The sequence below is a fragment of the Platichthys flesus genome, chromosome 5 (assembly GCF_949316205.1).
Source record: "Platichthys flesus chromosome 5, fPlaFle2.1, whole genome shotgun sequence".
In the NCBI taxonomy this organism is placed as follows: Eukaryota; Metazoa; Chordata; class Actinopteri; order Pleuronectiformes; family Pleuronectidae; genus Platichthys; species Platichthys flesus.
Genome location: NC_084949.1, coordinates 12,179,263 through 12,203,226, shown reverse-complemented (window position 1 = coordinate 12,203,226; position 23,964 = coordinate 12,179,263). Strand labels below are relative to the sequence as shown.

The 23,964-nt window shown below is 42.1% G+C and overlaps 2 protein-coding genes across 4 annotated transcripts in view; one reads left to right on the top strand and one right to left on the bottom strand.

Annotated features, from left to right (window-relative positions):
• Window positions 1-446: 446 nt before the first annotated feature.
• LOC133953164 (voltage-dependent calcium channel gamma-1 subunit-like) lies at window positions 447-14,318 on the top strand. The gene is made up of 4 exons (XM_062386955.1): window positions 447-1,052; window positions 7,561-7,635; window positions 10,787-10,933; window positions 11,019-14,318. The coding sequence occupies exons 1-4, from the start codon at window positions 818-820 to the stop codon at window positions 11,249-11,251; spliced, it is 690 nt and encodes a 229-aa protein (XP_062242939.1). The 5' UTR covers window positions 447-817; the 3' UTR covers window positions 11,252-14,318.
• A 723-nt stretch (window positions 14,319-15,041) lies between these two features.
• Window positions 15,042-23,964, bottom strand: part of helz (helicase with zinc finger) — a 49,313-nt gene continuing 40,390 nt past the window's right edge. For all 3 annotated transcript variants that reach the window (XM_062386952.1, XM_062386954.1, XM_062386953.1), the window contains 4 exons: window positions 22,180-22,441; window positions 21,268-22,024; window positions 19,470-19,761; window positions 15,042-19,331 (listed from right to left, as the gene is read on the bottom strand). In XM_062386952.1, coding sequence (XP_062242936.1) covers window positions 18,796-19,331; window positions 19,470-19,761; window positions 21,268-22,024; window positions 22,180-22,441 — 1,847 coding nt within the window. In that variant the 3' untranslated portion in view covers window positions 15,042-18,795. The remainder of the gene's footprint in view (window positions 19,332-19,469; window positions 19,762-21,267; window positions 22,025-22,179; window positions 22,442-23,964) is intronic.

Sequence of the window (23,964 nt, the reverse complement as noted above, 5' to 3'; positions counted from 1 at the left end):
TAAAGGAAGTGGTGTGATCTGGACTATAAAACACAGCGTCTAGTGGCCACGTTGACATGAATAACTAAAAGCAGTTTTGCTTCATGACGAGAACCCCTCTGCTGCTCTGCCAGCTGGAGCCTGCTCTTTATAAACACGTCCACTTTCTCCTTATAAATAGTTCACATAGACAAGACAGAGAGTGTAAGCATCGCCACTGCAGATGGATGGAAACAAGCAGTATGGAAAAGTCTTCTCGCAATGCATTTTGAAAGTTTGTTTGTGTAAATATGGATCAGAGACGACTCGGAGTCCACTTGTTGTAGCAGCCGGGCACTGTAACCCGATCAGCCCACAGCCTGACAACTTGACTCAACTGTCACATTTATAGCACCCAGCAGCCCCACCCCACCCCCAGCAAAACACTTAGCAAACACATGCTGCAGCCTCCATGCCCATTGCCCACCGAGGCAGACAGTTGATTTGGTCATCAACTTTCCTGATCTGCCTCAACAGCTGTAAGGCTAAACTTGTAGTCCCTCGGTTGTGCATGCAGCCGCTCATGGTGAGAAGGGAAGAGTGGACTTGAAACTAGGACAGGAGCAGTCTGGCCTCTTTCCCTTCGAACCAGTGGCAGAGATTTGCAACAGGAGGAGAGAACACACTAGTCTGAGGCAGAGAGAAGACTTTCTTGGGAAGCTTGCTGCGGTCACTGACAAGAGAAGCCCCTGGGACTCAGACCAGTGTCCACATTTCAATTTGATAAGTTTTACCCTTTTTTTTTTTCATATATCGAGGGACGAATATTCACTCAACAGAGATCTCACCACCTGGAAACATGCACAAGCGCACAAAGATCAAGATTGCCATCTTCGTGCTCCTGGTGGGTATGGCCTGCACGTTCACAGCGGTGGTGACGGACCACTGGGCCGTGCTCAGCCCGCGGGTGGAGAGAGTCAATGAGACCTGTGAGGCGGCCCACTTTGGCCTGTGGAGACTGTGCAAGAAGCAGATTTACATGAGCTCCGAAAACAACTTGGAACAAGGCTGCGGACCCATCAGCCTGCCTGGAGGTAAGAGGCAAATCTCAGCACTGAAGTTAAACAACTCTACAACTTTTGTCTGTGCACCTAAGGGTGTCGTTCCATACTGAAGGGATTTTGTGTGTCTGGGACTGTATGTGTTTGCAATCCCACCCAGTGCTCATGAGGTTAGACACTACTAAGAATAGAGATTCCGAATGTCATATGGCATTGTAATTCCCGCTGTGATTCTAAAGAAAGAACCTGGTCCAAGTCACATGCATGTGGCCTTTCGTCATGTGATCAATATCAGGCAATGAAACCACAGGAAGTCAGAATGATTCAGTTTGAAATGGTTTCTAATGACGTCATCAGTGCTATTGAGTTTTCAAACGGCAGAGGTCGTTTGCAAATCAGCCACTGAACCTCGGTCATGTGGGCGCTGGTAATCGCCCCCCCTCCTACGGACAAACAACAAGGTGACATCCATGCAAGGCCTTGTGAGGACGCCTCGGCCAACAGTTGTAAAGACTGTCAGTCACAGATATCCGAGCGCGCATGTGTCACAGGGTCCCAACGGGCTGCAGGTTTGCACTTAACCAACCAGAGAACCCCACGACAGCTGATTCTACAGGTGGCTGCTCCTCTAAGGGTGTGGACGTGTTTCAGTAAAACCAGCTGGTGCAGAACCTGCAGACAACTGACGCTCCACACAACATGGGCACCAGACATTTACAAACACCACAAGTGAACTGATATTACAATAGAACTTAATCAGGGGTTTAATGAGAGCATTTCCCCAGGCACAGTACAATACAGTGCTACTTTAGTGGGATACTTCCAGGTCTGCATAGTTTCCTGATCAGTTTTGAAGGATGACCTGAAATTAATCTTCTTTACAAGGAACGATATGCAAGTTGTTGCTTATTACAGGGAATGGTGTTAAATGATTATTTATTCCTGAAAGTACCAGTGTTTATGCTGCTGCAAAATAAAACAATAAAAAAATGTATACATCAGAATTAACTGATATAAATGAATATATACTTCAGCGTCTTCAGTCATTAAGGACTTGTGAAGAAGAGTTCTGGTTGAAAAAATAAACATCTTTAAAGTTAGTCCCAAATACCGAAGCTCTTTACAATGCTCTCCCAAACTGGAATGTGGACTCAGTAGAGCCCAAACCACCGCCAAGCCCCACAGTCCCCTGAAATTCAAACAAGCAGTACCAAACTTCTCATAAATATCAGTCCCCTAAATGTGCCAGGTTCTTTTTCATCAAGATTTACGAAATATGTTCTGCAAAATATCAATGCAAATAAAGAGAGTAAAAAAAAAAACTGATCTTAATCCACAACATAATTGAAAAGGGGTTTTCCTGACCTATATGGCATCGATCCAACAAGGCTGTTCTCTTGTATTTGTGTACAAACAAACAAGACAACACCTCTATACATTAAGTAACAGTTTGTAGCAAACGATTGTCTTTTTACTCCATTATGCATTTAGATAAATCATTAGTGTTACTAACATGGGACTTGAGATTGAGATTTCATAAACGAATCAACAATTTAATATAACTCTAATTCTAAAAGGAGCCGTTCTGCTGCTGATAATAGTAATACAGTAACATTGTATTGAGTGTGTTTGCACTGTGTTACTATCACTTAACAGTACAGTACTTAAGGGACTGATCTGAATACTTCTCTCACCACAGGCCTGATGAAGGCTCACTTCGCTGTGACTGTCTCAAAACAAAGTTAGTATAACAACAGATCCTCGTACAGGAGCTTGAACAAAAAACAGATGGTTATCGAGCAAAATGGATGCTGAGAGGCTGCTGACAGGCAATGACTCACGTCCCTGAAATGCGTTGCGAGTCACTCGTCTGTAGAATGAGAGACGTCCGACTCAACGGTTCTGGTAATCTGTAATCTGAGATGCCCCACTGTCCGACGCTGTGCGTAAACTAAAAGAAATGAGGCTGGAATTCCCTTCTAAATTTGTCCGTCTCATAAAGCTGAGAGAAGATAGGTCCTAACTGATGGTGGCTGCTTCACTTTTGGGAATCCCAGACACTGTCTGCACTCTAGAGCTGCAGCAGCAGATGAAATGCCTGAGGGTGGTTCATTTGTGAAAGCATGCTGAATATACTATCGCAGCTCAGCACACCCAGACATGCAGGGAATTCTTCAGACTGTGGCAAGTGGCAAATACTGATTATAATGCTTTTATGTGCCAATTTTTAGGCATAAATCAATTTTTTAATATATGTTTCCATGTGTACTGTCACCTCGCCAGCCTTTATTTACTGTAAGTGAATGTAGTGGATGTTTCCTCACTCTGCAGGGGTTCCCCCAGGCCCTGTATTTGTTGTATTTGGAGAGGAACATTATTGTTTATCACAGACACGGACACTCTTCAGAGAGTTGTCAAACCTCCGATCCAAAGCAGGACTCAGCAGTGGGTGAGGAGATTCTGTTCGCTGCGAGACGCTCATCTGGAAAATATGGCGAAGCGAGGTGTTGTTTAGGTTGACTGCGGACAATGTGCAGATGGAGAGATGATCTCAGACAAACAACAAAAACTGATGCTGCAGACATGGCTCATCAGATGTGCCAGGGACATTTTGTATTCACTCCTGTCCGTTTGGTTGTTGGCTAGTTGGTTTGTAAACAAGATAACACAAAAACCGCCGAGTGGATTTCCACGCAACTCGTGTGTTAGGATGCAATAAGGGTCAGGGAATAGTTTTGATGGCGGTCTGGACAAGGAGTGTGGGATCAATATGGGACATGTTTCAAACAATTTCTAGATTTCTCAGAGAATAATTCATGGATCTACTATTTATGAGTGAGTGAGATGTGGTGTGGATTAAAATAAATGGATTTTTAGGGGGCGCCCTTAGCTCAGTTGGTAGGGCGTCCCCCCCATGGGCCTAGGCCAGCAGCGGACCCGGGTTCGATTCCAGCCCGCGGTCGTTTCTGCATGTCACTCCCCTCTCTGCCCCATTTCAACTCTGTCTCTCTCTGCACTATCAATAAAGCATAAAAATGCCAAAAATAATTCTTTAAAAAAAAAAAAATGGATTTTTGACCTGTCTGGCCTTGGCGGAGTTATACGCTCTCTGAATGTCATTCTCCTCATAAGCACCAGTTGTGTGACAAAGCTCCTCCATGTCGCTCACCTCGTGTTTGATTCTCGAAGAAATTGCAAGACTCTGAACTTTGTGCTCCAACAGCTGAATATTGCCCAAACTGCTCAGCAAGCAGTCGTTGTAGTTATAAATATAGGCCATGTAAATACTCAGCTGTCTTGGGTGGAAGCCGCAAGGGTCTAGTGTTCACGCCAAAGAAAGCAATCCTCTGAGTGATGGGGCCGGCTGGAGGCGTTGGGCATAGCTCTAAGACCTGATGTCTCACGAAAAACTGTTCTCATCGGGACCTTTCTGCAGCTTCCCGCCTCTCAGGTTACTTTACACTCCCCACAGATGAGATGCATATTCTAAAAAGAAAGCTTAACTACTGGCATTTTGCCTTCATAGGCAGTCAAGTGATATAGCGACACAGAGATAGGCTTTATATATGGGGATGGGAAATTCCCAGTTATGGCTCCAACACTTGATCATATTGGGATGTGTCTATGTGTCATTGTGGGTTTTTAGTTGAGTCCAAACGGCAGTTTCCTAATATGGAGTGTGAGTGCTTGAATCGAAGGAGCCCGAGTGGTATGTTATGTTTCATATTTAAGAGCTAGTTCTTTCAGTTTCAGAGCTGCACTAATTGATTTCACTTCCACTCAAATCTAAGTGCTCGCACTTAGATTTGATCTGCAGTTGGATTGTTTTGTGCAACAAGTTTTGGAAACTTCACAACTGAGAGAATGCTGGTCGTGGTGTTGTCAAATTAAATGATCCCGCCCACGTTCTGGGTGCATTAGCTTTGCTTCTTAAAGATTCTCGTATGGGTTGTTACTTCAACCGGGTTCATGTACTCCTGCCCTCCACGGCTTTATTTACACACTCACACTCTAACACACCCAGAACGAGCGAGGGGGCCATAAGGAAACGGACTGTTGTCAGGGGTATAGTCAGCTGAACTTTAGACAGCTGACGGATTGTCCTCTTTAGAAACAAGAGAGGCTTGACAGAGCTTGAGATTGTCAGCACAGCCTCACAGAATGAGGAGCAAAAACAAGTAGAGTGTGCATGCCGGTGTGTGTGTCGGCACACTCTCCACAGATGAATACACATTGATTAATAACCACCAGCATGTCCCCGTGTTTCTGTTGAAGCTTGCACTGAGAGCTCCTACAGAAAGGTGTACTTAGGCGACACGCACATGTGGGAATCACGCTGCTTGATGCCGACAATGAGCTTGAAGCATCGGGTCCAAGTTCCACTAAACGTTGAGCCGCTCCACTCAAACCAGATATGCATTTAGCCAATGAAGGGCCCCTCAGCCCACTGGAAATCTTCTCTGACTCAGTTTCTGGCTACTGAAAGAGTTGCCTTGTGTTACAACACAGGGATAAAGCAGAGTTGAGGGCTGGATAAGAATTCTCTTTAAAAGAAAATAATATTCAAGACTTCTGGGAAATTAGTGAGGTTCAAAGATATCTCTCTCCCTCTCTTTTCAAACACAAGGTTTTATTCAGAAGCTAAACTAGTTGACGAGACTCTATCACACGCTCGTACGTGCTTCTACAGTGAAAAACACTGGAGCTTGTTGCTTAGTAACAACCTCTGTGTTTTGATGGCCAGTCCTCATTCATGAAAGCTGTGAGCCCACAGAAATAAAAGCCTGAAATATCAAAGAAGGTTTCTGTGAACTTTGTGCATTGACTTGGCTTGGAAAGAATATGCTTCATAGTATTTGCCAATCAATTGAAATGTCTGTGTTATTTAATGTTAAGGCCTCCTGACATCCCTTTAATTTATTTCCATGGGCACATAGGAACCCCCCCCCCCCCCCCCCCCCAGGGAGTACGACTCGTTTCCACACGGGCGCATATCGCTCATGTCCCTCGCTGACTGTGTATGGAAAGGGGGGGGGGGGGGAATTAGGAGCAGGCACATGAGTGAAGACCTCGTAGCATAACCGAGATCATTGACGTGCACTTGTCCTCGCATGAGATGAGGTTACATAGCGGTCCGGTGTTTTACACATATTCTCACTCTCGGTCTCTGCACGTATGATCATCCGAACCTACATGTTATTTCTTTTTAATGTCAGGACATTCTTCTGCTCTCAGGAACACATGTTCCGTGCAGCGAAGCCTCGGCTGTTAAGTCGGAGCCACTCTGTGTAGTTTCCACGTATACATTTTTAAACCTCAAACCAGCAAGCGTGTGGTATGAAATAAGAGAAATGACAGAACGCCAAGTTTATTTCCACACTGGATTCAACTGTTGCTGTTTTTATCGAACACTTGGCAAAGCAGGATAGAGTATAACTCTGTCCTCACCACACCCTGATGACACCCTTAAATCAGCCTGACTTTATTTGAGCTAATCCCCAAGGTTTAACACCTCTAATACCCAATAAAAAAAGAACTTGAAATCTAACTGCTTTTACTTTGACAGTCGCGCGGCCCGCAGCATCACAATGTCACGCAGACAGATCAGTGGTAATATTATCCCCTGGGAAACAATGTGAGTCAGTGTGAATTGTTCAAATGAAATATATTCACAAGGTGCACCGATGCAGGTGGAGGCAAGGCATAGAGTGCAGGTCATACAGGGCAGAGCTTTCACCGAGGTGTGGAAAGGTTGAGCAAAGACCTAATAACAACTTCATATATTCCGTGAAATAAAATTGAATTGTAAAACAAGGGTTAGCTGTGAAGGGAAACAGAATTTTAAGCATTGACTTGCCTTAAGGAGAACCAGCAGCTGATTTCTTATGCTGAAGATTTGAATGTAGACTTGACGCATCAAGGAGACCAGAAGGGTTGCTTCAACCATTCTAACAGCACATCCATCAATGGTTGAATTGTTGTCCTTCTCTATGTTACATGTAGGTGTTTGCATCCTATTGGATAGTTAAGAGTTTGTGATTCTAAATCACATTGTGTCCTTATGTCTTGCCACTGGTGAAATACAGAAAAGAGTTAAAGTGAGAGTTGAAGTTGGTGCCTCTCTGTCTGGTGCATCTGAGTTAGATATGAAAGTCCCTGTTTTTTTAATAGCATCATAACACTAATTGAAAATCAACTCTCGAGCAAACATCAGCTCGATAAGAACCCCCTGAAGTGAAAATAAAATAAATAAGTAAAAAAATCTTCGAGAAAAAAACGGTTTGATGTATACTTTGACTTTTTAGTTTGGTCAATGTCCTATCCACAAACATGCAGTCAGCCACCAGAGGGCGATTTGATTTTGGGGCGCTGTCATGTCGTCCACCTTTATTGTCTATGTTGTGAATATGTTAATATTTACTAAAGTATTAATAGCGATTTTTTAAGGCGATAATAGGGATATTTATTGTGTTCCTACCCAAAATTGCAGCAAAATCAAATAATCAAATTTGACTAAATCCTGTTTGTTTTCTTTTCACAGAGGAAAACTGCACTTACTTCGGACACTTCACTCCGGGAAAGGACTCAGAGATATTTGAGTACAAAACCCAAAAAGGTAGGTGTCTGAAGCTGGTTCCCCAATGTCTCCGTTCTTCATACCATCCTAGGTATGAAACCGAAAGAAGAAGAGGGATTAATTATGAATAAATTGTGTAAATGCGGAGCAGCAGGACGTCTCAGTCTGTGTAAAGTTCAACATCAAAACAGCTGCACCACAGTTTCCCAGCTGACCTCACCTGCTGCTGCAGCTCCGCTCTCCGTGGGCTCAGATTTTCATTCATGTCAGACTTCTGACCGCAGCGCAGTCAGCGGTGTCACAGAAGGTGGAGCCCCCCCCGTCTGTCAACGACCAAACCTGTCAGCTGACATCAAACTTCCCCAAGCCTCTGTCCATCTGTACCAACGCGGGTCAAGATAAATAACACTTAATGTCCCGCACCATCTCTTACTGACATATTTGTCTTCTATGTATCGTGGTAGCCTGCCTCAGACATTTTTTATTTCATGTTGGAAGATATTGTTTGTGCACGTGGAAAATGTGGCCTCAGATAGTTGCGCCTCTGGGGGTCACCAGTTGGTGGGAGGTCACAGAATTCAGGGTGAGCGCTGACACAAGGCCGAGTGTTTCACATACCGAGCCTCAGGATCAGAGCGAGACCTGATCTTTAGATAACATCCCATCCATCCTGTCTGCAGTGACCCTGTTTTAACCATGTGCTCTCTCTGCGCCCAGCCCACGCATGTTGTATGACAGGCCTTCCATGTGATGTGCGTAAGGGGGCCCGAGCACATGTGGAGCACTGTCAGCCTCAATTACTGAGGTGTAAATGTGAATAGACGTATACATGATCACCCGCCCCACATCCTAAACTCTGAGATGCTAACAGAAGCATTCTCGGGTACCACTACTCCCCCACAACCACAGAAACACACACACACACACACACACACACACACACAGACACACACACACACACACACACACTCACACACACACACACGTAGCACTCCAGCGCTGTTTGCTGACCCTTGAGGGAATCACACTGCAAGTTTACTGGAACGATTGTAGCACCGACCTAAGTTCCCTGTGGTGTTATTCACTCTTGACTGAGTCCTTCGGCTGAACCATAATGGTTCATAAGGATGAATGATCAGAGTAGATGTGTGTCACCACAGGAACCTCCGTCTATACAGCAAGACTCTTATCTGCTGTCGCCTGTAAAAAAAAAAAAAAGATTAATTAAGTGTAATGACAATCTTGCAAATTAGTAAAAGGACACTTGAATGAACTGATACGGGGCATTGGAGGTTTTTCAAACATTTATTATAATATATGTCATGTTTGCATAAGCAGTATTGTGCCATTTCATTTAGTGACTTATTACAACTCTTTTTGAAGCAGTGCATTAATAGATATAACGAGAATTGAACTCAGTAGATGAGAGTCCCCTTAAATTCAATCCAGCTGCACCAACTTGCACACAGTTAAAGATACCAGCTGTTACATCAAGATCTATCAATCACTCCCAGGGGAAAAAATGCAACTTTAAAGAAAGTTTAAAAGATGCTGGATCCATCCCCTGATCCACATCAAACTGTAATGGGTTCTCTCCCGACCCATACCAGATCTTAAAATCAAATAATATAACAGTATTATTACTATCATTATTATTATCATTACAAATAATGATAATAATAATAATAGCAGTTTTAAACACAAATTATAAAGTGTTGCACAAGAACAAAATGAATGGTTAAAATACAGAAGAAAATACTTAAATAATAATGGTGAATATAATAATTGAGATAAAAGAACAATCATAACAGGGCACCATAAGAGAATTATGGAAACTATGAGAAATTAATGGTTTTAGCCGAGATTTAAAAGAGGACAGTGTCTCAGACTGCCTCGTTTCCTCAGGCAGTTCATTCCAGAGTCTTCGGGACCTGATGGTAAACGCTCTGCCCCTCCCCCCTTGTTTTCAGCAGATATATTTAGGAAACAACAGCACACCCTTGAAAATTTGAAATTCCAAAATCCTCCTCCATGTGCTTACCTGTATGGACTTGCATGGGTATGATCTAGCTGTATATAGAGTACACATATACATGTATGAAATTAATATAAATAGAGACACAACAGGAGCAATTAAAGCTACATTTTAGACTCCTGAAAATACACATGCTCACTGTGACCATTTGACTTCAGTGCTCCCCTACTTTTGGTCCGATCAGACTTTTGTCACAAGAGGAACCACAAAACTGGTCCTGTGTGACTGGTGGTATCTTTTTGATGTCTACCTTTATTTTTATCCTTTGGTGTTGGAAAAACTCAGATGTTCGAGACTGAGTTAGCCAACGAGCTCCAGGGAGACTATCAGTATCTCGGGGTGCAGCCTATCCTCCCCTGTCAGCTGGAGATGAAGGCCCTCAATCCCCCGAAGCGGAGCCCTCTCCCCTGGGCACGGTTCACAGGCGAACAGGCGGCAGATCAAAGGCCTCGCATCCCATCCACCTCTCTGCTCAGGAAAACCAAGCAGCTGCTGCTCCTGTTGCACAGATACACTGTGCCTGTCAGCACAAGGACCACAGTACATCCATATAGTGTATAAGTGAGTTTTAGGAGAAGACCCAGGAAAGACATGGTCCTGCTAATAAGACCTGTACGGCCACAGACTGATTGTTCTGGGACTTAGAACTCCACTGTCCAAACACATTGCAATCAGGAGAGACTTCCACTAAAGAATGAATCAAATGTATTCCCGTGAACAAAAACCAGTAAAACTGATGTGATATGATATGAATGAGTCTATTTGCCGCTCAGGATGTCATAAAGCTTGAACGAGAGATCTGTGACCTGTCTAGGAAACGACTGGCTTGGAGCTGAATGTTGAGAGAGCACTAAAATTCGAGTTAGCACATTAACTCTGTCATTAACCTGACACGAAGGACTTCATGGATTTTCTCCAAAAACTATTGTTGCTTTTGCAAAACCATCCAATAGGTGAAAGGATCCATCTGAAACAAAGGAGCATGTGTCGTCTCACCTAAAGCTGTATGCTCTTTTCGATTTTGGAAACTGTGATTAACAATTTATACATATATGAACTGCATATAAATGTGAGTGAAAACATATGGCACAATGAGAATAGTAATAGTAGAATAGTGTATGGAGTTAAAAAAGCTTGATGTCTCTTTCCTTCCAGAGTACAACATCTCGGCTGCAGCCATCTCCATCTTCAGTCTGGCCTTCATGATCCTGGGCTCTCTGTGTTTACTCGGGTCATGCACTGGTAAAGGCAAAGGCAGAGACTACCTCCTCAAACCTGCCGGCATGTTCTTTGCGTTCGCAGGTGAGTTCGGTTAACCAATAAAAAATGAGTGTTTCTCTGTTGCGATCTGTGTTTGGGAATCTCACCTCTCTGCCTCCCCCCCAAGGCCTCTGCCTCTTCATCTCCCTGGAGGTGATGCGTCAGTCAGTGAAGCGAATGATCGAGAGCGAGGACACGATCTGGATCGAGTACTACTACGCCTGGTCCTTCGCGTGCGCCTGCGCCGGCTTCGTCCTCCTCTTCCTCACCGGCTTCGCCCTCCTCATCCTCTCCATGCCCCAGATGCCCAGGAACCCGTGGGAGACTTGCATGGACGCTGAGCAGGACCAGGTGGAGTGACGGCCGCACGGACGGACAAGCGGGACGATCTTTCTTTTGGTTTTGAGTACAGATGTTGGATTCATTTCGAGAACAGGAGCTGGCGGCTGCATGAAGCCGTGATGACAGAGACTCGACAACAATCATCGTGGGAAGCTGACCTCCCAATAATTATAACATATAAACATATAATACATGTACATATAATAATAATAATAATGGAGTTTTTAATGCTTGCTCTAAAGCAGGTATGTGTCCAATACACAGGTCCTGTCCAACACCATCAAAGCTCTCATATCCTGTTGGAGACCAGAGCTCAGATTAGACCTGTGGTTTCTCATACTTCATCAGATCTGGGCCAAATAGTATAAACAAATATCTGAAAACGTTTTAAGTATGCTTCCCTATCCACTCATATCATCTGCATATGTTTTAAAACATGTTTATTTATTTTTTAAAGGACTAATCAATTACAACTCAATGCCATCAGTCCAAGGTCCTGTTTGGTCCCATTGTCACTGTCACGCTCACAACAATGATACTTGAGTTTGCATGTATTTAGGGTTGCAAAATTCCGGGAAATTTCAAAGTTGGAAACTTTCCATGGGAATATACGGGAATTAACGGGAATTAACTGGAAATTGTGTGGATATTATACTAACTGTATCTACCTTGTCATATTCAGACATAAATATAAACATTTTGTTTTGTCATAGGCTGATTTGAGCCCTGAGGAAACTTTGGGCACTTGACTATATGCTTCTGGATCTTTGTGTCATTCTTAACATAGGTCTTTGCACAGTATTTGCAAATGTACACAGCCTTTCCTTCTACATTGGCTGGGCTGAAATGTCTCCATACGTGAGATAGTGCACGTGGCATTGTTCTGTAGAATAAGATGAGAAAAAAGCTTGTAAAAAAACACTAAAGCGATGCCGGAGATATAAATAGTTGGCCAAACAATTGGAATCCTCTTTAAAAATATTTTACAATTGATAGATAAATGAATAGAAATAGGCTAGATGAACACATAAAAAATCCTCAATCAGCATGTTAATATATTTTCCCCAGTCATATCATCGAAACTTACCTGAATAGTCCTGCACACTACAGCAGGCCTCAATAGCCCTGCTGTAGTGTGCAGGATGCTGGCAATTTTCTGTGCATGTGATGGAGAAATGCACAGTGGATGGTTGAAATTCAACGTGCAGCGTGTGCTGCATTCCATACATCTTTAAAATAGAGTTTTGAATGATGTTTTTATTGCTCAGCGTTTAATTTATGTATATATATTTTTTTCAAAATTTCCCAAATTCCCAAGCTTAATATTCCCATGGAAAGTTTCCTGAAAGTTTTCTCGATATTGACTGAAAAGTTCCTCCCCCTTGCAACCCTACATGTATTTACTGCATTATGTATGATATCCTGTACATATCTTCTGCTGCTGATCGCTGTGATGCGTCGCTCATGTGATCTCTCACTTACAGCAAGAAAAACAAGTCTGCAGCACACGTCAAGTGGAATGTTAAGCAAAGCAGTAACACAGGGCAGGTTTGTGTGTGTGTGGCAGGCTGAATGCTAAACACCCACACAGTCACAGTACAGCACTGATCACGTTGGAAAAGGTTCACTACTAGCAGGTGCAGATATCAGCCCCTTTATTTTTTTTTGGTAGACAGTTGGAAACATGCAATCACAGTGTCAGCTTAGCTTCAATTCAAGTGACAGGAAGACACGTCGCTTTGTTTCAGAATCGATTGTGATCACAAATGGCACAAACGAGCAGGACACAACTGTTATTCAGCTGCGAGAAGCTCAATGCAACGTGGAGAGGTGGATTTTTCTCAAAGAAATGTTGCAAATTAAGTAGAATATTTTTCAAACTTGGAGAGCACATCCCTGAGCCGTGCCGCCGCCATACCTCGTCCAAGGCCAGTGCCATATTGTACCATGTTAAAAAAGGTTAATGGCTCCTCCATTGGATTCTCAAGGTAATCTGTTTGAGTTAGTTTTTCTGTAACCCTGCTGACATACAGACAGAGAGCAATGAAAACACCACAACCTTGGTGGGTGCAACCACATTGCCGAAGAAAGAGGACTTGTAGTTTTGAATGCATTTCAATTAACGTTCTACAGTGTGAATGGCGATGCTGGTATGTCACAGCTTTGTGAGCGTAACAATGAGAAAGGTGAGAATGAGAAATCATTCAGGAGGCGGACAAAACAAAAAATTAAAAGTACAGCGCACAACTCCACCAAGGCCCAACAGTGACCTTAAATTCAACCAAGCTGCGCCACACTCACAGGTAAATATCCTTGATTTTGGGAAATCGTTGAAAATGTCAAAGAGACTTTTGTCACAATGTTAAAATGAGGTGAAAACAAAGTCCTGAATGCGCCCCTTTGTCTGGACCGCCACCAAATTTGAATGGTTCTTTCTTAGCTCTTGTCTCACCCTGCCACAAAGTTTTTTAGAACTCCATTAAGTAATCCTGCTCACATACAAACAAACCACGGACTGTGGCGAAAACAAAAACACAACCTTTAAATTCATGCTCCCCGGGTTTGTCCCCATATGATCTCTTGCTGTCCTGTCAGTCTCTAAACCAGACCATTTATTTTTTACTCTACTTGGTATCTCCACTGACACAACTGCTATCCTTCTGTCCATGTATATGTAAGTGAGCATACAGGAGTTAATGTATTTGACCTTTCTGCAGAGGCGTCACAGTGAAAAGCCTCCCTGTCAGCTGTTTATCTGTTAGTGAGAGCTGCATCCTATATGAGCTTCTTCAGGGCTGAAGGTTTATTTCTAAATGTTTTTCTTTCCTTTCACTTTGACTTTTCTAATATTCGTCACTGACAAAAAGAGTTAACTGCTCAAAGAAAATCAAAAAAAAAAAAATCGAATGCGCTTAATAAAACCAATGAAACCTGCCGATATGAGCTTTCTATATTCTTAGTCTTTTTTATGTTTTGGACTTTTTCATTGAACATAGCATGCAATCAAGCTAATTGTAGAACTATAACAACTAATGTGTGGTGTGTTCTTTAATGAAAATTAAAAGTTGAGTTTTGGAAAACCCCTGCCTGGTGTCTTCTGAAATCACTATCGCAACAACTGTTCACCTTATCAGCTTCACCTTTGCCAGAGGAAGTGCAGTGTTGAATTAGTCTGATTTGGACACATTGATCCTGTGGACAAAGTTGAGTGTCTTCTTCTACGTTGTCTTTATTTGAAAGTAACTGGGTGAAACTGCAACTTAAAATCAGAACAAGATCATTGTGATAATTCATTTCTGAATTAGTGTTGTCATGATGGAGCGGATTTCCATCATGACAACATTCATACAATCACTTCCTCGCGCAATGTGTCCTCTGAGCAGAAGCACACGGTGCGTTCTGTCACTGCAGTGCTATTTATGGAGCTGAATTACAGAGCTTTTATTTTGAAAAGTTTTTAACTAGGGTCTGAAATTCTGGTGGTTGTTTACAGACCTCAGCAATTGAATCACTGAAACGTTCATACAGACCCCACACATCTGAACCCTTATAAATAAAACAAATTTACAACGAGCACTGCACTAGTTTAATCTGACGTCTAATTTCTGCTTTAGGTTTTAAACTAGTAAAACATTTAAAGTTAGATATGCTGTATGTATATGAGGCTAAGTGTTGCCCATGCCTTTCAATTAAATTGTTTTAAGGTCATTATCGCCTGCATCTTCCCAAACACCATTCTAACCATGTCACCAGTGAATTGCCTGTACTGCAGAGAAGAAGCAGCAGAAAAAAAAGACATAGAATTCAAGACGTTTCAATAAAAACACTTTAATAGAGAAACAAATAAAAAAAAGAAAATAAACCTTTTAACACAGTCTAAATCCTTTATTATAACCACCACCAATTGAAATGAAGAAGAGTAAAACATATCTATTCATTATTTTGTACCCACGAGGGAAAAACCAATGGGACTGGGAGGACTGGGAGAACAGGTGTGCCATTGATTCACTGCAGTGGGGGAAGAAAAGAGGAGAGCGAACGGATAACGGGAGGAGACGTGGCGTCTATAGAAGGCTGAACACAGTGCTCTCTACTGGCTGGGCGTAAGGTTGCTCCCTTTCCATGTGCCACACACACACACACACACACGTTGATTTCATTTCGTCCTCTTTAAAAAGGCAACACAGGATGTTTTCAAGAAACGATCAACTTCAACGGTGACATATGGTGCAACATCAGGAGGCGAACGCAATTCAAATCCAATTTCATCCGAGGCTACCCTTCATGTTTGAAATATAAAGATGGTAGATTAGCACAAAAATGAGACGTCGAAAACAATCAGCTCAAGAAAAGTTGAAATAAAATCCCTTTAAGATGTCTTTGGCTCAATCTCTTCTGCTTCAAAAATAAATAAAAGTGTAGCTGACGAAGCGGTGGAATATTAGTATTGCACAACTTCAGAGATTAGCCAACGACGAAAACTGATTCCCCCCCCCTAACCAGCGTGTCCGGAGATTTTTAAATTCAACACGCACCAGGGAGCAACCTCAGCTGTAGCCCTGCTAAGTAACCGCAGAAAAGAAATAAGAGAACTTACATGACCAGTACATATTTGATTGACATGTTAGTAAAATATTATAATAGCTTTGCTGATAATGTCACAAGTTATCGTACACATCAAATAATATACTCAAATTTGACTCTGTAGGTTGAACAAAAGATTTTTTTTTTTCTCGTTTTTCTTTTAATCCACAAATCAATACAAACTGATAAAAACAGGGATAGAAACCAGCCGGGTCATCTCAACATGCATGAAAGGAAAAACAAGTCATCACATAAAAAAAACAAAAAAAACATGTTGATTGTTGTACAACTGTAAAGTGGTCAGAAATGAAAGGAACAGGACAAATCCAGCAACATATACTGAAAAACATATTGTACAGTGAAATTATCATCTTTTAACAGCTGCAACAAAAAGTGTCCTTTGTCAAATCAGACGCCTTGAAAAAAAAAAAAAATAGATAATGTCAAAACAACTATACCAACTGGGCTGTTGTCATCCATCTGTATAATTATCCTATATATTTTTTGAGTGAATTTGCATAATTAAAAAGGGCAGAGCCTCTTTATAGCTGAATAGCTTCTACAAAATTGAGGCGCTCCCAAAGTTCTTGTTTGTAAATACCTAGAAAATGCATATTTACAAGTATGTGTTGTTCTCCGCTGTAAGCCCAAAAAGTCTGGACCTTTGAATTACAATGTGTAAAACGTTGAAAGTAAAACCGTAGCTTGTATGAGGCTCGCCGCTGACTAGTCGAAACACGTCTAAGTAGTTAGCTGTAAGGGCTTAGCTTTGTGGGTAAGTGGCGTTTAAAGATGGTTAATAGTGACACGCTGTCGTATGAAAGCCAGGACACTTTACCACCAGACCAATTTGCAAACAGGGCAGTGGGGTTTTCACAAAAGGAAAAACTGTATCAGCATTTTTTTTTTATTGTACCTGTGTGACTAATGATGGAGGCGTCGGGATGAAACTCGTGTGCAGCGAGCTGGAATTCAAACTCGTATGATCCTGTGTTACGTTTGTCCTGTGTTTTTTGGGACGTGAGTTAAATGTATGTGATTTGGAGCAGATTGAAAAAAAGAAAAATTAATAAAACACTTTCTCAATTAAAGGGAGTCAAATTTCATATTATCACTCATACCAAACAAGCCTAAAAACCGATGATTTCGTTCTTTGAATGACGAGGAACAACTTCTACAACATCACCAATGAATCCTTATAAAACACAGACACACTGTGAGTCAGACCTTTTTGAACAACTTCTTAAAAAATTGCTTTTGGTTTTATTTCTGGTTACATCTCGGAGCAGTGTGTTGAAAATAACTGGGAGAACAATTTCCTTTTAATGGCCTGCAATTTGAAAATATGAGAATTGGGGGACATGCTTTTGACTAAGAATTTTATGGGAAATGATCCATGTATATGTAGAAACTCTGAGCAAACATCAGCTCAGGAAGGAGATGAGTGGTTATTGTTCAATATTATTTTCATATTACTCAGGGATCAAAAGATTGTCACACAGAGAGAAATGGGAAAAAGGATGTGTCACCAATCCATCATATGCTATGAAAAGGCGTGCGAGAACTAGAGCATCAGCGCAGTGAGCTGTTTGCAACAGACCATTTCCAATCAAATAAAAGACAGAAACAAATTTACACCCATAATATTCTTTATATATATGTATTTTTTCAAATTTCAGGGTATATATTCTATAGTTAATATACTTGCTAAAATTCATCATGTTCAAAAACGTTTGACTGGCAGTGTTGACCACACCTTCAGTTTCAACTTACCAATCACGACATGTCACTCTGACCTCACGACTCTCTCTTCACTTTCACTAACCCATAGAGTAGAGCAACCTCTTCATAAAAAAAGAAAAAACAAACTCAATGATATTTTGTCACCAGAAGAAGAACAAAAAAAAATTTGACTAAGAAAAAAAAAAAAAGAGGTTTTTCGAAAGTTTTCCCTAGTGAAAATCTTACTAACACGGGTTGAGAATTGACTCTCAGATAAGAAATAAAATTAAACAAAAAAAGACTATTCAAATAAAATGAGTATCTCATCACAGAGAGTCATGCCTGATGTTCTATGATCCTTAAAGCAAAACCAAGGGAGGAACAAGATGGTTGATGCCATTTTAAAACTCTTCATTCTATAGTTTCTAGTGTGGCTGATGAGGCATTGGTGAAAAGTAAAATATGCTATCAATATTCATATTGTTATTTTTCAGTAAATAATCACATTAACCACAGTATCGCTGAAGATGATTCTCAGTTAAAGATGTTTAAGAATTTAGGATCAGAAGTCCAACAAACAGAAAAGATTTTATAATGCAAACGCTAGCATGATACAGGAATTTAAGGACATGTCTGTGGCATACAATTCAGTCTTTTAAGTTTCTTTATATGTACAGATTAGAGGAAAAATTAACTACTTCTATACACTGTTCCTGTAGTTTCTTGTCTCAGTTGACCACTTAGCTTTCGTCCATTACCACAACTACAGTAGTCTGAAAACCAAGACGTAACGCCCACTCAAAACTGAGGAACACAAAATGTTAAAACTTCAACGTACTTATGTAGTAACCAAAGGAAAACCAACTTTAGTAAGGAAAAGTAAGCAGGGAGCTAAGTGGTCAACCAAGTCTCGCCTTTTTTATTAATTTTTTATAACTTTTTTTAGCATTACGTACATATACAAGTGTAGATAATATAAGTATATATTCATATATACATAATGAGTATGTATATATACTAGTAATGCATTCTTTATATATACTTATTTTCTTCACAGATATGTGAAACAGGAGAAAAGATGACTTACAAATAAAAAGTAAAAATAAAAACAAAATGCATAAAACAAACCTACTGATAGAAACAATTTGTAAATGCACTTTGCACTATTTTTTTTAATTTTTTTTAGAATGTTTTTGCTTTTTTTTGTAGATTTTTTTTGGTTTTTGTTTAATCACGTATAATGTGAGAGAGGTGACTCATTTAAAGTAGGAATAGTACCCATTGCTACCATTTGAACTTCCTATACTCAGCTCTTGAAGGAGGGAGAGGGGGTCGCTGTTCTTTTTGGCCTGTTCAGGGCGAACAGCTCGGGGCTTGGGTGGAGCACGCAGGGCGCTGGCGTAGGACATGGTGGGTGGTTTGTTTAGATTTGGGGCGCCCTGGCTGGGCTCTGTGGGAGCTTGTGGAGGCTGCTGCTGCGGCTGCGGTTGCTGCTGCTGTTGTTGCTGTTGTTGTTGCTGTTGCTGCTGCTGCTGCTGCTGCTGCTGCTGTTGTTGCTGCTGCTGCTGTTGTTGTTGCTGCTGCTGCTGCTGTTGTTGCTGTTGATGCTGCTGTTGTTGTTGCTGCTGCTGCTGTTGTTGTTGTTGTTGCTGCTGCTGCTGCTTGTTGTTGGGCATGAGAGGAGGAAACTGTCCAAGGTGCTGAAGGGAGTTGAGGGAGTGCGGGTGCGTCTGCTGTGCCGCTGTGGTCTCAGCCTTCACCTGCTCCTCTGTCTGACGAAGGGCATTGGAAGCTGCACATGGAAAAGGGAGGCAAAATGACAAGAGGTCAATATTGTATTTAGAATATACAGCTATTACTGCGAACTAACAGAAATGTCTCAAGTGAAACCATCATAACGCCTGACAATAGCCTTTTGGATGATACCTACCAAGGATTTCACGATGCTGAGCAAGTGTGCCGGCTCCGTTACATGGAATGTTCTGGAACGGAGCGGGACCGCCGCCATTACTGGGCCAGTTGTCATGCGGAGGATAACCGTAGTGGGCATGTGGGTGTTGGTGATGCTGTAGGTGCGGATGGGGGTGCTCCGGGGGATCTGATGTACAAGGCTGCGGCTGCTGAGACAGGACATTGTGGGGGTTGGCTGGAGATGGTTCATCTGGGTAGCTGGAGGAGATGCGGCGCTGATAGAGAGGCCGACCTGGACCCCTGGGTTCATACTGTACGGACAGTGAAGATGGAAAACAAAGAGAAAAGGTAAGAACAGGAAGGTAGGGCAAAGTGAGCAGTTACCCCGAAGGACACTTTGAAATCTGTACTTGTATTGGGAGCTTAACATATGGAGAAAAGTGTCACTAGACCAGCGGGCGGCAACCTGCGGCTCCGGAGCCGCATGCGGCTCTTCAGCCCCTCTGCAGTGGCTCCCTGTACAGTGCATGTTGCGCATATTTTTCGTGAATGGTGAACTTAACGAATCAGTTTTAATATGATGAAGTTGAGTGAACGTCACGTTGACGTTCATTTTTTAAATAATCATCGTATCAGGCCATCATGAAATACCAGGAGCGGGTGAATGTGTGTGCTTGTGTGTGTGTGTGCGCGCGCGCTCCCAGATAGCCGACACACACAGAGCCGGGGCTCCGCCCCCCGCCCTGAGCCCTGCTCACTCGCTCAGAGAGACAGTGACATCGGAGCTCGTTCACGTGGAGCAGCCTCTCAGTGACTGACCGGTGCTTCTCAACAGTGGAAACAGTGAAAACAACGAGTTTCTCTGGTCTCAGCTGATCAGAGATCAGCGCAGCAGCTTCTTGATCAGAGCAGAAGCTGCAGGTGGTTTGTACCGATCTGCAGTTTCTGTGTCGGCCTCCAGTCTGACCTGCTCTCACGTTTTTTTAGCAACTAAAATATGCGTCACACCCTATTACGTCCCGGCGCTTATCTATAGTTCCGACCCCCGGCCTCAGTAAACTAATCATGGATAAGTCCCAGAAAAGAAAAGTCTGGGAGGAAAATAGAGTTTAATTCTGCGTGGACAGATTAATTTTGCTTTCACTGCCACCGATGCTGTCTTACATGTATGCTTGATATGTTGCGAGGAATTAGCAAACAATAAGAAATGTAATGTTGAAAGATATTTCCAGAGCAAGCTCACAGCATCTGCTGAAAAGTTCTGTGTTTAATTTATTCCAAAGTAGGCCCATACATGTATTTTGTTCTCCAATTCATAAGAGTTTGTTGTTTTCCTATTTTGTAACAGGTAAAAATAGCAGTTAAATGTCAACAGTTTTTTTTATTGTCGTTCTACTATTCAATAAATGCAACCAACCAAAGTTTTTATAAATATTGTATAATTGTGTTTTCAAATATGTTGTGTGGCTCCAGACAGATTTAATTTGGGGGAAGAGGGGGCGAAATGGCTCTTTCGATAGTAAAGGTTGCCGACCCCTGCACTAGACTAATCACATTCAAATTATTATCAGCCTTAATTTCTCAAATTTCCAGGTAGGAAATAACAAAGAATTATATTCATTATGCATATTTAATACATCCACGTATTTACAGATGAACATAATGTGAATATAAATGTCCATATTCGACACTCACTTTTGCTGAGAATTCTCCATGTGATTAGTGGAGCGGGATAAGTACTTTAAGTTATGTAGAGATGGAGATTTTAGATTCACTGGTCATTTCAGTAGTGAGTCAATCAAATGAACAATCCTCACCTCATCTACATTGTGAAGGGCTGTGGCTGCTGACGTTCTGGGGGACAGAGGGTGGTAGGACTCCTGGTCTTGGCCTTGACTTTGCTGTTGTTGATGTTGTTGCTGCTGCTGCTGCTGTTGTTGTTGTTGTTGTTGCTGCTGCTGATGTTGTTGTTGCTGCTGCTGCTGCTGTTGTTGTTGCTGCTGCTGCTGCTGCTGTTGTTGCTGCTGCTGCTGCTGTTGTTGCTGTTGTTGTTGGTGCTGATGGTGAAGTTGCATCAGGTGGACTTGTTCCTGTCTGCTGGGGTGAGCCATGATGGGAAGTCCATAAGGGAGGCCATGGCCGTGGCCCTGGTTCCCCAACAGGTGGTTATGTGGTGGGCTCACTGATGCGGCTCCACCATGGGACCACTGAGCTTCTTGCAGAAGGTATTTGACTTGGGAGGGCGGGGGGCTGACAGGGTGAGCTGGTGGCTGATGTGGGTAGCTACCAGTATTGTACAGGGGGTTACCAGGGTGCTGCTGCTGCTGCAGAGCTGGGTTGTTGAGAAGGTTGTCGTTAAGGAGGTCACGACCGGTTTCATGGGAGTAAGGTCCTGATGGGAAAGGGCCAGCATGATTGGAGGAGGCGGCTAAGGAGGATGTAGGGTCACCTGAGGCACGGGACTGGGACTGCCGATACTGGAGGAGACGGGACTGAGGTGGGGGCTGCATCTCCACGGCTTCCCTGGGTTCGGGCTGTTCTTGTGGGCCCATCTCTCTCAAGAGGCCTGGGTACCTAGGAATCAAAAATCTATTTCTTTAGTCTCAAACTTGATATTTTAATTTTAAAACAACAGCTAAGTAGAAACTATCGTCATGTTTAATAGCTAAACTTTAACATATCTTTGGCATTACAAACTACTAATGAAACAAGATGGTGTTTAGACTTACCTGGTGTAAGGTGGTCCAACAGAGGCAGAAGAAACAGCTTCATCATCCATATTGGCACTAAGGCCCCAACTAGCTGCCCGTAGCAGTTGATGGGGGATGCGAGCTGGCATGCCGGGCTGAGCAAGGTGGGCGAGCTGTTGCGGCATTGGAAAGGCAACGCTGCCCTGCAGGAAAGGGCCCGGTGCCTCCCCCCACTGGCCCAGCCTGGCCGCCTGCTGCTGCTGCTGGCTCAGGGCCTCAAGAGCCAAGGGACCCTGGAGGTCTGAAAAGGACACAAGTCATTAGTTTTAGAATCACTGGTGTTGTTGTCATGGTTCTGTACACAGTGGAGGTAGGGATCTTATTAAACAGATTATCTATGAATCAATACAGAAAAGGTACCAAAAACCTAATTGCATTATATATCTGAGAAAACCATTTGATTTGATGCAATGGAGAGGTTTGTGAAAAAATCCTGGGGAGCACCATTAGTTAATAAGTCCACTGTGATGAATTTTGCTGAGCGCCTACAGAGGTTCGAGAAGGAACCAGGAAAAGAACTGGACGGAAACAGCCTGCAAAGCAGCTGCTTTCTAAGCAGGAGCTAACAGAGTTCATTCAGGTGGTGGCAGTTGCAACGCTGAGGAGGGACATTCATTTGCTGCACCTGAACTGATAACAGTAACAGTGGATTCCTCAGAAAGTGAGGAGTTGAGTGTGCACGAGTGACAGAAAAGTCTCCTTTATGGATTAAACCAAACTGCATCACATTCTCCATCTAGGCAGTCAGGTTTCCTGCTGAGGTTAGAAAACCTGCACATCTGGGGAGAGAGATGCTATTTAGTTTTCTTTTTGTCGGTTTGTGTTGACGGTGTGATACACAGGACTGGAGAAGTAAAACAGATTTGGGACATGTGCACATCTAAAGACTTGTAGGTTTATATGCATCTCTGCTGATGTTTCAGCCTCAACGTCTTAATGTCTTAAAATCGACTGCAATTTATTATGATGTAGATTCATCATTAACCTGAACCTTTAAGTTACCCAGCATTTGTTTGCATTTTTATGTTAAGAAGAGCATGTTCCGTCTTTCGAGATAATTAAATCCAAAGCACAGGAAAATGGAACATAATCAATGAGCATTACCTTGACTGTCATTAGTGCCTTTTAAGTTGATATAATGCACCATGTAATCGAACTTTAATCCAATCTGCGGACATTGCCATCACAGAAAATTTATGAATGTCTTTTTGCAAACAATGAAATGGCAATGCATCTGGACTAACTTAATAAACCAGATCAGCCTGTCAATAATGCCTTTTACATTTATTATGTATTACTTGTGCAATCAATAAAACAGTGAGACGAGTCTAAGAAGACAGTGTCAACAGTGCAAAGCTGCTACATGATAGATATAAATGTGAAAGATAAAATTAAGAGAATCTTCACACAATATATATCAAAACTGAAAATCACATTCTTTTAAACTGGTAAAGCAAATCTATGTCTTTATTTACTTCCATTTATTATTATATTTTTTATTATTATTTTATTTAATCTCATTTAATTTTTTTTTTTTTTTAATTTATGCCTTTTTTCTTTTTTTTACCCTGAGTGTTTGATTGTGGGTTGGGGGTGTTCATAAATGTTTGTATGTTTATACATGTTTGAATGTATGTTTCTTATATGTAAAACTCAATAAATATATTGTTAAAAAAAAAAACTGGTAAAGTAACCAGCATACGAGCTTTAAAAACTTTCTGTATATAAACACGTTTGACAAATAATAATAATTTATGTTTAACA